The 17749-nt window shown below is 41.9% G+C and overlaps 1 protein-coding gene across 1 annotated transcript in view; it reads right to left on the reverse strand.

Moving 5' to 3' along the window:
• PTPRC (protein tyrosine phosphatase receptor type C) overlaps positions 1 to 17749 on the reverse strand; it is a 159989-nt gene that overhangs the window by 68692 nt on the left and 73548 nt on the right. Inside the window, exon 3 of the mRNA XM_066597175.1 lies at positions 7511 to 7537. Coding sequence (XP_066453272.1) covers positions 7511 to 7537 — 27 coding nt within the window. The remainder of the gene's footprint in view (positions 1 to 7510; positions 7538 to 17749) is intronic.

Genomic DNA, 17749 nt, shown 5'->3' on the forward strand with positions numbered 1-17749 from the left:
TACAGCTCACCCTACAAATAAATAAGCCTTCAGACAGCTTGTTAATAGAGAAATGCAAGAGATATAAGTGTCCGAATAGGATGACACAAATCTAACGTTGTTTTAAGTTTTATTTATTATTTAAAAGTAGCAAAACAGCAGAAACATTCTTTCTCTATATCTCTCTCTATCTATCCATCTATCTATCTATCTCATATCTATCTATCTATCTATCATCTATCTATCTATCTATCTATCTATCTCATATCTATCTATCTATCTATCCATCTATCTCATATCTATCTATCTGTCTCATATCTATCTATCTATCTATCTATCTATCTATCTATCTATCTATCTATCTATCTCATATCTATCTATCTATCTATCTATCTCCTATCTATCATCTATATATCTCATATCTATCTATCTATCTCATATCTATCTATCTATCTATCTATCTATCTATCTATCTATCTATCTATCTATCTCATATCTATCTATCTATCTATCTCCTATCTATCATCTATATATCTCATATCTATCTATCTATCTATCTATCTATCTATCTCATATCTATCTATCTATCTATCTATCTATCTATCTCCTATCTATCATCTATATATCTCATATCTATCTATCTATCTCCTATCAATCTCATATCTATCTATCTATCTATCTATCTATCTATCTATCTATCTATCTATCTATCTCCTATCTATCTCCTACCTATCTATCTATTTCATATCTATCTATCTATCTATCTATCTATCTCCTATCTATCTATCTCCTATCTATCTATCTATCTATCTATCTATCTATCTATCTATCTATCTCATATCTAATATCTATCTCTCTATCTATCTCATATCTATCTCTCTATCTCATATCTATCTATCTCTCTATCTGTCTATCTCTTTATCTATCTCTCATCTATCTATCACATATCTATCTGTGTATCACATATCTATCTATCTGTCTATCACATATCTATCTGTCTATCACATATCTATCTATCTGTCTATCACATATCTATCTGTCTATCACATATCTATCTATCTGTCTATCACATATCTATCTGTCTATCACATATCTATCTATCTACCAAAAAACAATGGTTTAAGTACTTTTTTCTCCATTCTACCCCACAAATATTTTTTTATACATTTCTCAATACATGCTGTGGTACATTAATTAATGTCACTATAAATATCACTCATCCCCCCCCCCCCCCAAAAAAAAGGGAACCCTCACATGGCTATGAGGGGATGAAGTTGGGGATGAAAAAATGAAAATTGTCTGTGTTCTCAGGTGGTTACATTCTAAAGGGACCCTGTCACCACCATCTCACCCCAAGAACTAACTTCACTAGCTGGTAGGGGATGAAAGATCAATCTCTACTAATGCCCTCTCTTTTCCTAACGAGCCCATGTACCTCCACAATTAGTCAGCAAAGTTATAGTTTACCATTTGAAAATGAGCAGAGAAAAGTCCTACTGATTTATGAGCTGCCGAGTTAACCACAGCCCTTCCTATAGATAGACAAGGTTTATTGTGTAATGGGGATACAACAAGCTGCCTATCATGCTCTGTCTTGACAGTTCAAAAATCACTCCTCCTGGCTAGATGACTCTTCTCTGCTCAGTTGCATACAGCAAACTATAACTTTGTTGACTAATTGCAAGGTACATGGACTCGTTAGGAAAATGGAGGACATTAGAAGCAAAAAAATTTTAATCCCAAACCAGCCAATAAAGTTAGTTCCAGGGGTGAGGAGGTGGTGACAGGTTCCCTTTAAAAGGTATATTACCGCTGAACAGGGGAACTATTGTCATATACCGTATTCTGCATTATCTACTGATCTAGCAAAATTTAAACCAAAGTTAATAACTTAACACAGCAAAAGTCATTGAAAGGCTATTGAATAGCCAAAAAGAAGTTTTGTGCCACAGTCTACTTAAGAAGTAAAGTGCAGGTTTAAACTTTGCTAAGGCCTCGGTCAGACGGGCGATTTTTGGTGCGATCGCCATTTTTACAGAACCATTGCTTTGCAATGGTATCGGACACATGAGCGCTTTTTATGCGCTCATCCGATTTATTATAGAACAGAAATCGCAGATCGCACCTATCTGCGATCTGCAATTCCTGTTCTTCTCTATATGCGCTCAATGGGGCCGGCGGCAGCAGCGCCGACCCCATTGAGAACATATACTAGACAAATCATTCTTCTCTGCCACAGCTGTAACAACTGTGGCAGAGAAGAATGATGTTTGCCCATTGAATTCAATGGAGCCAGCAATACAGCCGGCTCCATTGAAAGCAATGGGCTGCCGGCGATTGCAGGATGAATTTTCGGGAAGGGCTTAAAAATGTAAGCCCTTCCCTGAAAATCATCCAGAAATGTGTAAAAAGTAAAATTAAATATATACTCACCTTGTCCCGGCAGACGGAGTTCAGCCGCGGCCGGCCGGCAGTTCTCCTCAACTGCTGTGAGTAGTATTCAGCAGCCGGGGATTTACAATCCCCGCCTGCTGAATGAGCTGCCTCTGATTGGTCACAGCCCTCACCAATCAGAGGCAGCTCTCACTCACCCATTCATGAATTCATGAATGGGTGAGTGAGTGCTGCCTCTGATTGGCTCAGCGCAGGGACTAATCAGGGGCAGCTCTCTTTTTTTTTTTTTACTTTTTACACATTTCTGGATAATTTTCAGGGAAGGGCTTATATTTTTAGGCCCTTCCCGAAAATTCATCCTGAGATCGCCCGCAGCCCATTGCTTTCAATGGAGCCGGCTGTATTGCCGGCTCCATTGAATTCAATGCGCTGGACAGCGCTGCACTGCTCCGGCCCATTTCTAATGAAATGCGGCTAGGAGCAGATTTTTTGGCCGATCTTTCGGCCCCGGTCACGCGATTTGCGAATGCGCATCCGTCATGCGATCCGCAAATCGCGGGAAAAAACGCCCGTGTGACCGAGGCCTAAATCTGTATAGCAACACTTTACAAATATAAGTCAGGCCTATACAGCAATGTAAATAATAAATTATAGAGAACTACAATAAACTTCCATGAAACTTCATGTTCCATAGTTTGTATGTCAAAAATATTTCTAAACTCAAGCAAAAAAAAGTGCGTCATTGGAAAAGCCTAGATGATCTTTTGAGGTCTTATAGGAGGTTTCGCCCCAGAATACGACTTTTCTTGAACTCTGATCGGCAGACATCAAATATGCTAAATATTTTTAATTTCAGGAATACAAAGTGCAGGATGACACAGCGACATAAACAGTATTCTATATAAACACTTTAACCCTTTGCAACCCAATTTTGAATTCAGGGTTTTCTAGGGGGCTTTCTCTTTCTGCCATTATACAATGGCGCTGTCTGCTGGTTAGAGCCAGTACTGCGGTATGAGACATGCTGGAGAGGCCCCCCGACAACAGAGCGGCCAGAAATATACAGTAAGAATACCCTGCCGGACATCTTCCGACATCGGAGCTGCTCAGCCTTCAATTAGAATGTCTTCAGACGTCAGACAGTGAATTGGAAAGGGTTAAAGGAGTTGTACCAAGATTTCAAGTTATCCCCTATCCACAGGATAGACAATAGCTTGCGGATTGGTGGGGGTTCCACAGCTGAGACCCCCGCTGATCTAAAGAATAGGGTCATCTGTCCCTCTCTGTCTTCCCCTGCAGTGATGTCAGAATGAATGGAGCGCTGGTAGAGTATGCGCAGTTGGCACGTCATTCATTTCAATGTGGCTGGCAGACATACCCGAGTGCTTGCCCCTGAGGTCCCTCCGTAGTCCCATTGAAAGTAAGTGGAGCGCCAGGGTGCTTGTGCGACCACCGCTCCATCATGTCTCCTTCTCACTGTGGGGCATGCAGTAATTCCACAATAAGGAGGACAGGGGACACAGGACTCCTATTTTTGGGATCAGCAGGGGTCTATGCGAGATTCCAACCAATCAGCTAGCTATCCCCTATCCTATGGATAGGGAATAACTTGAAATCTTGATACAACCAATATTTTTTTTCACTCTATAGAACTTGGACATTGCTGTATACGGACTTTATGATGATTTTGGTGATAATCATCTGTGCTACTAGAAACCTACGTAAACTGTTGTATTACTGTATGTCACCCGCCATTATTGTAGCTGCACCTCTCCACTATTTGTCTCTATCCCCAAATCTCTTTAGGTCACATGAATATATTGTGCTCAGTGCTTCACAACAGTATTTGTAAGCCAAAACCAAGAGCCTAACTTACAGGAAGGGCGTATAATGGAGAGATTTGCACCTCCTTTGTGTTTTGGACCCACTCCTGGTTCCAGCTTACACATACTGATGTATTACTGTAGCTGTTGAGGTTTTTCGTGTAACTTTGTATAGCCTGAGGTTTGAGATTACTGAGGGTCTCCTGGGTCATGAATATTCATGAATCGCTATTATGCCTGGTATGATGTAGAAGCCACATGACTGGGATTTCTTTAATGACTTCTCCCGGATGGCTTATGAATACTTGCGGCAATATCACGTTCCATATTTTTATATGGCGATTGGGATTGGTTGCAGTTTATTTAAGTAGGTAGTGGGTTATTGTAGACAGAAGCTATATTCGAGGGTGTGTGAAGCGTCTGAAACACACGAAGGTCTCTATGCTGCTGCTGTTTCTAGTATATTGTAATTATGCTATAATAAAGTCTGGAGTGCCCCTCCCCCCCCCCCCCCCCCCCGTATCAGTAAGGTCCATGTTTGGATGAGTCCATTGAGCGGAGTTCAATACTTTTTATAGGCATTGTGCATGCACTGAAAGTAGCAGAACTCAACAAAGTGCATGGCACAATTTACAGTAAAGTGACCAAGGAGCTGTATCAATAAGGCATTGTCCCAATGTGATATTAAATGGGATTGCAAGAATCTCTTCAGTCCTGTATATCCTGCTCCTTGCTGCCCTTATAGGTTGGAGCATGCTGCAGTTGGAAGTAAAATTGGAAAACTGTGGCACAGTTCCAGAATACATATATAGAAAACCTATAACACACTCCAATCTATAATGCAGAATACCAATAGTCTATCACACACAACAAAAGATTAATAAGTGTGTCTGCTGTCGGCATGTAAATAGCAACCACAGCAGCTGAGGTTTACCATACCGGCATCAGACACAACTTGAAAAAGGTCTACGGCGGACCGAAACTTTAGGTAGTAGACGGGGAATATATTCCTGTTGGTTGGGTGAAGTATGTAATTATACTCTTATTCATCTTTTTTCTTGTATAGTAAAGATAATTCCTTTTCTGCATTATATCTGTTCAGGGAGCAGGTAAAGAAAATCCCCTGGCCAAATGGCTTAGACTTAGGACGGAATCGAATAGCGACGAATCGACCCCATTGACTATAATCGGGTCCGTTTGGTTTCCGCTCAGCTGCCAGGTTTTTAGCAAGAAGAAGCACTGGGCTTTTCTGATGGATCTATGGTAGATGTGAAACCACCCTTAGGCCTTAGTCACACGGGCGTTTTTTTCGCGCGATTTGCGGATCGCATGACGGATGCGCATCCACAAATCGCGTGACCGGGGCCAAAAAAATCACCCGAAAAATCTGCTCCTAGCCGCGTTTCATTAGAAACGGCCCGGAGCTGTCAAGCGCATTGAATTCAATGGAGCCGGCAATACAGCCGGCTCCATTGAAAGCTATGTGCTGCGGGCGAGCGCGGGATGAATTGTCGGGAAGGGCTTAAATATATAAGCCCTTCCCTGCAATTCATCCAGAAATGTGTAAAAAAAAAAAAATATATATATATATACTCACCTTGTCCCGGCAGACGGAGTTCAGCAGCGGCCGCCGGCAGTTCTCCTGAACTGCTTCTCTATAGTATTCAGCAGCCGGGGCTTTAAAATCCCCGCCTGCTGAATGAGCTGCCTCTAATTGGTCACAGCCTGACCAATCAGAGGCAGATCTCACTCACACACCCATTCATAAATTTATGAATGGGTGAGTGACTGCTGCCTCTCATTGGCTCAGCGGGACCAATCAGATTGGCTCAGCGGGGCCAATGAGAGGCAGCAGTCACTCACCCATTCATAAATTTATGAATGGGTGTGTGAGTGAGATCTGCCTCTGATTGGTCAGGCTGTGACCAATTAGAGGCAGCTCATTCAGCAGGTGGGGATTTTAAATCCCCGGCTGCTGAATACTATAGAGAAGCAGTTCAGGAGAACTGCCGGCGGCCGCCGCTGAACTCCGGCTGCAGTGGAAAGGTGAGTATACATTTTTTTTTATTTTTACACATTTCTGGATGAATTGCAGGGAAGAGCTTATATATTTAAGCCCTTCCCGACAATTCATCCCGCGCTCGCCGGCAGCCCATTGCCTTCAATGGAGCCAGCTGTATTGCCGGCTCCATTGAATTCAATGGGCACACATCGTTCTTCTCTGCCACAGCTGTTACAGCTGTGGCAGAGAAGAATGATTTGTCTTTTATATGTTCTCAATGGGGTCGGCGCTGCTGCCGCCGGCCCCATTGAGCGCATATAGAGAAGAGAACAGGAATCGCAGATCGCAGATAGATGCGATCTGCGATTTCTGTTCTATAATTTATCGGACGAGCGCATAAAAAGCGCTCATGTGTCCGATACCATTGCAAAGCAATGGTTTTAAAAAATCGCCGGACGCATGCGCATGCGCAAATCGCGCGAAAAAATGCCCGTCTGACTAAGGCCTAAGACTGTTTTGAAGTGTTATTGCTCTAAGTAAGGCCAGTTTCCCATCTGCTCCGGAACTTCCAGCCGGAGGTTCCATCACAGATGCAGCTACAAATACCGGAAAAAAAATGTTGCATGCTGCGTTTTTTTTCTTCTGTCCAAAAGCCGACCAGCTGTGCAGAAATGGGCTCTCCTTGGCGCTGTTCAGTTCCGCCCAGAGACAAAACCGTTTTGCCGTGGAGATTCCCCCTTCCTTCTCCCCGAACGGAGTAGGAAAGTAGAATCCCCAACGCAAATGTCAGATGTGATTATTTTGATTTTGTTTCTCTTACTTAGTAACACTTTGTTCTATTGACTAATACAGTGCCAAACTTTTTCTCTTACCAGACACTTCCAAACTCCAGCAGTGTATTATTAAATGCTGTTATTTGGGCATCAAATTCTGCTTATCTGCGCAGTTTTTAATGCATTTTTTAACCAAAACATGGAATGGATACCAAAACAAGAAGTCCAAATCCTTCCTTTATACTATTCCTGCCTTTAGGATTCACTTCTGACTTTTGGCTAACTGCACCAAGGTTTGAACCAAACTTTACTGTTCTTCATTCAGCCAGTAGAATAGATGAATGTAGCAAGAAACTGTAATTAATCCCATTCCAATTTCATACAAGTTTTCTTTATCGTTATCTTAAGTGTGTCATATGACAGAAACAAGAAACACACACATACATTCAAGAAGTGATCAAGATGAGTATGCTGATCTCTACTCCATACCCTCCCTGAGTCTTACATTCCAAGAATAGGTTTTAGAAGCATCATATTACCTGGTCCTGGCGTTGCTGTGTTTTGACCTGATGAAAGACAAAAAAAAAGAAAAATGTTGGCATCTGAATATACAAAATATGACAACGTGATATTAAAGCCATAAAGTCTGGAGATTTGAACCTCTTGTCTTCAAAGTTTCCAGTGACACTTATAAATAAATGTGCATCAATTTGCTAAATTGACCAATAGAGGACGCTAAAGTACACCTTTTCCTAAAGCAGAGACACAGCACCAGAAATGAGAATGTGTGCTCATGTAGATGTGTTTTGTACTGACAGCCTGCAGGGGGCACTCTTATCTCAATAATATGGCCCATTATATATATATATACCATCTTTATGGGCTGTGTGAGCAACACTTCTCATTAAATGTCAGACTTCATAGCTTTATTTAAGGTAAAAGATGAAGGTTCCAGATCAGATATGATGCAAACATGAAACAGTAAACTATCACTAACTGAAAATGAAGGGAAACAAAGAATAGTTAAAGCATTTAATAAGAGCTGCATTTCTTAAAGCTTAATTAGAAAGAAGTTCTCTTCCCGCTTTCGATCCACTCTGTGACGCATTCATGCAGAAAAAAATAAATGTTAACCCCTTTATGCCCCAGGATGTACATTTATGTCATAGGGGCACAGGGTTTGTATAGAACGAGATCGCTCTATACACGGTCCTTGCCAGCTGACACCTGCCCACAACAATTGTTATCAGCCTCAATGCTGATCACAGCTGTTAACCCTTTAAGTACTCCAATCAGTTTTCGGGGGTTCCGAACCACGCTGTCGCAATTAGATCGCAAGATCTAGTTCAATTGCCATGGCACTCTGGGGCCTTCTAAAGCCCCCCCACGGCTACCATGGCTGATTGCCAATCAAGCCATGTCTGTGTCAGGATGCAGTATAATGCAATACTATGGTATTGCATTACACTCCATGAGCGATCCGATGTTCATATGTTTAAGTGCCCTATGGGACCCCTTTTCCCATATTTATAATCAAAAAATCAAAACAAAAAAAAACATATTTGGTATCGCTCCATCCATAAAAGTTCGATCAATTAAAGCAATGTATTATTTTTCTCTTACGGTAAATGTCATCAGAAAAAAAATACAGAATGCCAGAATTTTTCTTTCTTGGTCACCCCTTCTCCATGTAAAACTTTAATAATAAGCAATCGAAAAGTCAAATGTGCTCCAAAGCGGTACCAATAGAAGTACAGGACGTCCATTTTATTTCTTAAAAAGCCTATTGTGTACGGTCGTATTCACATTGACTTATAAAATACCGTTATTTTGTATGCCGTAAAAACAAGAACCGCCACCACTAAAAGGGTGGAATTCCTTTTGTCCATTTCCCTCCAATTTTTTTTACATTTTCAGTACATTATTTGGTACATTAAATTAATACAACTCTTTCCCCAAAAATAAACCATCAAGATAGCGGCTGACACGCATCAGACAGGGGGCTGCACTCCAAAGATAAGTCCAGAACGCTTCAACAGCTCAACAACATTAAAAATGCTTAAGCTTACATGTAAATCATAGCCCCATTTTCCCCTGAGGACTCCAGATACCTGCAGAAACATGTTGGGGGCTGAGTGCTGTGTTTTAAATCAGACCCGCATACTGTGGTTGCTCATGCTTTAACCCTATGGTGTAAGAGGGTGTAGCTGCAGTGGAGGGAGGTTTATATATACCTATGGGCAGAGGCGTAATTTGAAGCTTCTGGGCCCCAATGCAAAACCTGTAAAAGGGCCCCCAACTATAATGCTTTATTCCTAGTACTGGGCTCCCTATATGGAGAAGAGAGGCCTTATGGCCCCCCTAAGGCTCCTGGGCCCGGGTGCAACCGCATCCCCTGCATCCTCTATAGTTACGCCCCTGCCTATGGGCATGTATATCTACAGGACACTATTTGCCTGTCTATATTATTCTATATACAGGGACAGTAGGGATATGGATTTTGAATTGTTCATATAGATAGTGTTGAATGTTATTAGCTTTCAATAAAAGTTACTTTTTTTAGTGAAAACAATATAGGGTTTGTGTTGCCTTAGCATAGGTTTTGGATTATTGTTTGCACTACACAAAGGAGACCTCCAGAGTGTGACAGGCACACGAAGCATGTTTCCACCTCTTTGTCAACACCCCTTGATAATAAGGTTGAAACGTGTGTCTGGGTGTTTCTGCATCATAGGTGGTTCCCTGGATGCTTCTAATGTGTTCATGGTTGACACTTAATCATGTTTTTATGAGTTTTTTGAGAGAGGTTTACTGCCAAGATTTGCAATACTTTTCCGTCATTTGTATATCTATGCACTTGCAGTTTGTCAACAGACTGTATATAGCCTTTACCTCCTCTATGTTTCCTATTCCTTATGAATGTGATCCCACCTATGAATGGCAGGTGGTTCTGTATTATGGGTGGGGCTGATTTATGCCTTTGATATACCCATTGCTGGTATGCAACCATGTTATTGCACGTTTTTCAGGAGTCTATATAGGGAGGTTGATTGCTATGTTTTTATAGCATTTTTTGCTATTTGTACTTTTCTACATTCATACTTTGTTAAATATATATTGCATGTCGCCTCTCTTTTCTCTCTATAGTTTATATGATTATTGTGATCCCACCTAGGATGATTTTTAAAATATTTTTAAATGTGTTGTTCCTAATAAGTGATTACAATGTATTGTGTGTTTTGTATAATACAAAATATATAGTATGTAGTTCTCACCCCGTTCTTTTGTGCTGTAATTTAATATATGGTGGAGTGATACGCAATACTGATTTGTTTGGCATTTCTACCAAATACTGGCCTTACTGTTAGGCTGGATTCAGACGACCGTATATTGGCTCGGTTTTCACGCCGAGTCAAAATACGGTGTCCTCATCTGCAGGGGGGAGGATGGAAGAGCCAGGAGCAGGAACTGAGCTCTCTGCCTCCTCTCCACCCCCTCTCTGCCCCTCTGCACTATTTGCAATGAAAAGAGGCGGGACAGGGTGGGGCTAACTTATGAGAATTAGCCCCGCCCCTGTCCCACCTCCCCCCATTGCAATAAGTGCAGAGGGGCGGAGAGGAGGCAGAGAGGGGGCGGGAGCTCAGAGCACTGCTCCCGGCTCTTCCAGCCTCCCCCCTGCAGAGAGAGACGCCGTATATCGGCTGGGCGTGAAAACCCGTCCGATATACGGTCGTCTGAATCCAGCCTTAGGGCGTATTTTCATGAGACTACATCGGCCGGCATTTTCACGTCCGGCTGATATATGCTTCCATCTAAGCAGTCTCCCCTTCCCTCCCCCTCACCAGCTCTCTGCCTCTCTCCTCCAGTCCGGCATTTGCAATGGGAGGGGATGGGATGGGGCGGAGCTAAGCTCCGCCCTGTCCCACCCACTCCCATTGCTGGTTATGGACAAAGGGCGGGGAGGGGGCGGGAGCTTAGCCCCACCCCCACCCTGCCCACTTTCATTGCAAACCACTCGGAGGGGAAGGGGGGAGACAGAGAGTCAGTGAGGGGGAGGGAAGAGAGGAACTGCTCAGATGGAAGCATATATCGGCCTGCCATCAAAACGCCATCCGATATACACTCGTGTAAGTAAGCCCTTATACAGATGCCCTGTGTCATTCTTTTACACTTTAACTTACAACATATTTGTACATTCTGAACCTCTTTGTTGTGTATGAGCGATCCTATATAATAATGTTTGTTATTGATGCTAATACAGATACTTTTAGTGCTTGTGTTTGCCTAGATTACACGCATGCTTGAGCATTTCCAATGGTATTGAGCTGTGAAGTTCATTGGTCTTATGCTTGGAGTATTCCTATTGACAGGCAGTCAGTAAGCCAAAGATGAATAGTTTCAGCGTCCCCGTTCATCTCTCTTGACATGTCCCTTTAGTAGATACCTGTACTGCCCATCAAGCACTTCTTACCTTTATACTCTTTGTTGTGTCATGGTTTTTTTTCTGGAAATGTATCAATAAATTGGAAACTAGATGTTACCCTCCCCCTTGTCAATAGGGGTAGTAAATGGCACTAGGGCACAATGTCGGTGTGTAGGGACACGCCCCATTATAACAGGGACTCCGACCTCCCAGTTGCCAATTGATTCAACATTTCCAGGAAGAATTACAGAGGAAAGTCAGAAATCTGTATTCTAAGAAAAGATGGCGCAACATCATTTTATAGGAAATGTATTTACTAAACAGATATGTCAGTAGTGCTGCTAGGTGTTTTTTTAAGATGATCACAGCTGCGATATGGCAGACCTCAATATTACACACTTGTAAAATAACTATGGAAGATTAATATCGGCTTGACATATGCGTACGCTCTTGTGTGTGCAAAATGTGCGCACACAATACGCAGAGAATAGAACCCAGTGATTTTAATGGGGTCCTAAGCGACTGTTGTTTTTTGCACGGCCAAGGAAAAATACCCAGCATGCTCTAATTTAGTGTCCATTTGCACACCAAAGGTCTCCATAGAAGTCTACGGGGGTGCGCAAATGTGTACGCAATATGAAGTAGATACAGAATACACTGCGCAATTCTGTGAGAAAAATTACAAATCTAAAACTCATTAGACTCAATAGCCATTTAGATCGAGGCATGGTTGTGACCCGTGCTGAAAAAAACATGCCCTGTGGGTGCAAAAGGCGTAGTATGAAAGCCTCGTTCATAGCGCGTATGCTCATGTGAAGCTGCCCTTAGGATTTAAACACATGGGCATATGCACCAATACGCTCGCTGCTACGGAGTGTATTTGCGCATGAACCAGTTCTGATTATTCAAACTTGGGTACTTCTTCACACAGGCATGTGTTTGTCTTGTTATGCGGCCAAATGGGACAAGATTAAACCACTTATTTCAATGGCTTCGTTTTCACTAGCTGTATTTTTGGGCGTGACTACTACACCCAAGAAAAGATAGGACTTGCCCTATCTCGCCCGCACCTAGTTAATACTACATGTGGGAAAGACGGAGCAGGATCTATTGTCCCGCTGTTTTTTCCAACTTCTGCGCAATGGCGAGGAGTTGGAATGGCTGGAGAGAAAAAAACAGCTCATTCGCAACTATGGTCCATACCGGCGAGCATAGTTATGCGTAAGCCCATGTGTTTTTGTCCAAAGACTGTTAGGTGCTTAAGCGCTCGACAGCTATCCCAATGATTTTTGCCCCTCTGCTTTTACACCGGAGCGATGATCTTTCACTTTCTTCTAGCTGTCCACTTCCATCAAGAGTAAACAGGCAGTCATTCATAGATCGATGATTGCCTGTTCACACGGGACAATAGTTGCTTCAGTTTTTAGCTGATCTAAAAACCAAGCAACTTAGACAAATGAGTGATTCCTGCTTACTTGCCCCATTGGGTCCCATGTCTACAGCAGACAACAGTTGCCCATTATCACTCTTTTGAGCGATCGCTTGGGAGATAATTGGTCCATGTAAAAAGTACCCTTAGTGGTTGTGACATTTTTTTTGGTAAAAAAAGCTGCATCCCGATGTTATGGCCCATTTACATGGGACAATTATCGTTTAGAACCATTCAGGTTCCCGTGCGTCTGCAGGAATCTGAACGATGATCGCCCCCTGTAAAAACATGTAGCAAGTGAATGACTGAATGAGAGTTGTTCAGTCATTCAGTCTCTGCATGCAGAAAACTGAATAATGTGTAATTCAGTGTAAACAGCAGTCATTCACTTTTGAGCGACTGTCTGCTTACTGTGAATGGAGGCGGGCGGGGGAGGTAAGCGCTCTTCAGCCGCCCCCCCTCCCTGGTGGCCATGCTGTGAGCGTTGCCAACAATACTCACTCCTGTGTAACAGTACAGGTGCGAGCATCACCCGGACCATGTAAAAGGACCATTAGGTGTGGGTCAGTAGGCAAGTCACTACAGTGGCCTTTTTCCTCACTTTTGGAGTGTTTTTTAGGTCTATGGTATTTTATACAAATCGCAGCATGCTCTAAGTATGGCACTTTCTCTGGCAGTTCCTCATAGATATCGCTATAGGAGAAAAAAATGTCACAAATAAAAAAAAAAGCTAGTTTCACACGGGCGATCGTGGTTTTACTGTGAGAAAATAGCTGCAACATCATGTCTTGTTTTTGCCAACGATTTTTAAGCACCAGCGCTGCTTTTCTTGCTCACAGTTTTCTCACGCAATTTTGCCGCAATTTTTTTGTGAAGGCCCATAGGACTTTCTAACGTTAAAATCGCGTCACAACACAAGTTTGTGCATTGTGATGCGATAAAAGCAGGCTCCATTGGGAAATATGGGAGGCAAAAAAAAAATTGCACATGGCATAAAGATAGAGCAAGCTGCGATTTTTTTTATTCTTTCAACATCGCATCGGTAAAAAACATCGTTAATGGGAAGGAAACCATTGTAAATCATTGGTTCCATAATCTCCTTTTTTACTGACTCTCGCATCACGTGCAAATCGAAAAAGCAGATTATAAAACATGCGTTGTGATGTGATGCAATGCAATTTTAACATTAGAAAGTCCCATAAACTTTCGCAAAAAAAAACAAAAACACATGATTCTATCACGGGCGGCAGCAATGCGAGAATATTCTAAAAAAAAAAAGCATCGCTGATGCACAAAATCGCGGCAAAATCGTGATCGTCCGTGTGAAACCAGCCTAAATGTGAACAAAAAAAGGAATAAATTTCATGATGTCTTTTTTCAAGCTACACTAAATGCTCGAATAAAGACCTTGTGTGTAGGCAGCCAATTAAATATCATCTGTATATATTGATTGTGTTGATTACATAATCTGAGATGCCAAGAATCTGCCTGTTCATTCAGGGTGTGAATCCACTATATTTCCACCCGCGTATTATCTGTACTTCGCTCTTACTTCTCTTGAATCTACTACAACATGTCCCATTCCCCGCCAGCTTGGTAGAGAATATCTAGCAGGATTTCCAGCCCCGAGTGCTCGGGGCCGTTTCTGTGACTGTCATGTATTTGAGTGCTAAAGCCTGACAATCATATGAATAACATGAGACTTGACAGCACGGCGTTCTTTGACCTGATACCCGGTTTCAGCATCAAACAATTTATGTATTTACTGTATCTGATCTGCCATGCTGGTACTGGTGGTAGAAGCAGCGCACACTTGTGATAGACGGTGCTGTGCGGCCCCAAACAGAACCGGATATGTATTTGTCTTTACGAGATCGTGAATATCACATTGTCTAATTCAGTAATGATTCATTATGGCTGTTCTGCTTGCAGTCAAAATTAGAGGTGACCCAGATACTACAGTCCCTGCGACCTCAGGAAAAGGAGTGTAGATCAAACCATTGCTGATATTCAGGAGCCACCATGTGACGCTGGAGGTTTGGCACTTGTCAAACTGTTTATTTGTTTAAATATATTTCTCAATTTTATATAACAACAAACTTTTGTTACATATCGTTTTGTAATAATAACAGCGGAATAAAGCTGCTTCTAAGGAATGCTAAGGGAAATAAGAAAACGGAAAAATGGCCATATCTTAGCAAAAAAATAGGATTTTATTAGATATTAAATGTGTTGTTTTTTTATCAGCAGAGGAATATGTTGCCATTCTTCTGGGTTACCTTATGCAGAAGTAATAAAGGGATGTGCTGCCTAAGGGCTGAGTCAGGCGGGTGTGGTCTTTTGTGCACATGGCTTTTGCTAGCCAGGGATGTAGGAATCTGAATGTTCTCATAGGAAACCATGGCTTCTAATAGTAACGTGTTTTTTAAACGTGTAATTTTTGCGCCCATAGCTCCCCATGTGAATGAGCCCTTATCCTGAGGATAAGCCATTAATTTATACAGCTTTGATAACCCCTTTAAAATATGACAATATACATCAAAACTGCACCAAAAGTTTGGCACAAAACCGATAAGTAGTATAAAAGTAGACAAAAGTATCTAAAGATATGCCAAGTTTATCATTCAGCAGAGCCACTGGGATAAATGTGGCACATTTTCAGATTGTCTAGTCTAAGTTTACGCTGTCTAGACCATTTTAGTAAACTTGCCCCAATGTTCCAAGGTTCACATCAGTCTAATCAATGAAGTCACGCCAAAAATATCATTGAATACTAGCACAATGGAAGATTTGTGTGGGATCGGCTTTATGATGAGATGCTCTTTGAGAGATAACGTAGCTATAAACACTGGTGAAATAAAAGCAATAAACTATGCCATTTTATTTCCTGCCACAGACTTGGGGGAACACCTGCCGTAGCCCCCTCCTCTTAGATAGACGTGCGAGCACTAGACTGCGGCTTGAGCAGAAGTACGAGGTCACAGATGTGCCACACCTAGTTTATTGCAGCTGTCAATGAAAGGATATTCTATACTTCCTCCTCTCTGCTGTTACTGAGATGTAGATTGTAACATTGTAGCAACTGGAATAAGTTAGGTCTACATAGTAATCAGGTGAATAGTTCGCTCTACTTTATACTTAATATCTCTATCAAATGCAAATCACTTTGGAGAGATTTCTTCTCATCAACATTTAGGTGGTTTCATCCATAGCTGTTTTTTGGCAGTTTTTACAGCATAGAGCACTGCGATCGGATGTTAGCGGCAGAACAATAGGAAGCTATGAATACATTATAATTACAGATGAGCAAACGTGCTCGTTTAGGACAATTACTCGATCGAGCATCGCTTTTTCGAGTAACTGACTACTCGGGCGAAAAGATTCGGGGGGCACCGGTGGGCGGCGAGGTGGAGCGGGGTGTAGCAGGGGGGAACAGGGGGAGCTCTCTCTCTCTTTCCCCCTCTCACTCCCCACCGCAACCCCCCGCTCACCCCCGGCACCCCCCGAATCTTTTCGCCCGATTAGGCAGTTACTCGAAAAAGCGATGCTCGATCGAGTAATTGCTCTAAACGAGCACGTTCGCTCATCTCTAATTATAAACTTTCCTTGAGTTCAGTGCATTTTTGGGGTCTACAAAAAGCACACTTTGGGTTTGGTATATATTTCAGGCGTTTTCTCATAGATTTCTCTACAGGAAAAAAAAATGATAAAAGGAAACGAATGGGTGTTTAAAAAAAAAAATGACACCCAAAAAAATGCTTGTTAAGAGCTTTAAGGCTGGGTTCACACCAGGAGGAATTGCTCAATGCCAATTTTGGCGCCATTTCCAGTACGAACTCTCTTCTTTTTATGGGGAGAGATTTCTGTATCAGAATACAGGCTGAAAAGCCGCTTCAAACCCGGCGCCAGACAGCGTGGGTTTTAAAGCAGCCTTTCCGCCGCGGAAATCTTGCAGAATTCCCGTGCAATCCCACTGTGAACATTCCTCAAGGTTTCCATGAGATTTATGTGCTGTGTGCCCCCAGCCAATCAGGCGAGCGTATTTCTGGATTGTTTTGAAGGCGTGGAAATAACGTTTTCAAAACGCAACAAAACAAAGCTATTGATGTCAATGGTTTTGTTTTCACTAGTGTGAATCCCACGTGATATTCCTCCACACAAGAAGAAATAGGCTTTGCTCTATCTTTCTCGCTCATAGTTTTTATAAGTGCGAGAGAAGATAGTGAGCAAAATGTGATTGTTCTCAGTAAGAGAAACCAAGTAATCTTGTAGATATGATACCTTATAATGGCTAGCAAAAATACATGATGTTATAGCTAGCTTTCGAATATTTTATGGACCCTTCGTCAGGTTTAATGAAACAGATCTGGATGGGATATATATATATATATATATATATATATATATATATACACATAAAAATGCACAGATATAGCAAGACTAATTTGGTAGAGCAGATAACAGATACTGTTAGGGGGTCACAGGCCTAACACCAAGCTAGAGATCATAAAACTCACATTCCTTAGCAGTGGACTAATTAAGTATTTACTGCTCTGCCCATCTTGTCTGCTATTGTTTTAAGTGCAAATTAGTCTCCCTATGTCTGTGCCTTTTCATGTGTGTACATTTGTATTTTTTTATATGCCCCATCCAGATCTATTTCATTATGCCTGAGGAAGGATCCTGAAAGGTTCAAAAGCTCGCCATAACATCCTGTATTTTTGTTAGCTATTAAAAGGTATCATATCTACAAGATTACGTGGTTTCTCTTGCTTACAACAATCACATTTTGCTCTACTGGCTAACACCGTACCAAACCTTTAAAAGATAGGAAAGACCTATCTTTCTGGGTTTTTTTTTTACAATAGCATGAAGTTTGCACGGTAAGAAAAAATACTTTTGACTGGTTCATGCATAAATACCATC

The sequence above is a fragment of the Eleutherodactylus coqui genome, chromosome 3 (genome assembly GCF_035609145.1).
Source record: "Eleutherodactylus coqui strain aEleCoq1 chromosome 3, aEleCoq1.hap1, whole genome shotgun sequence".
Classification (NCBI taxonomy): domain Eukaryota; kingdom Metazoa; phylum Chordata; class Amphibia; order Anura; family Eleutherodactylidae; genus Eleutherodactylus; species Eleutherodactylus coqui.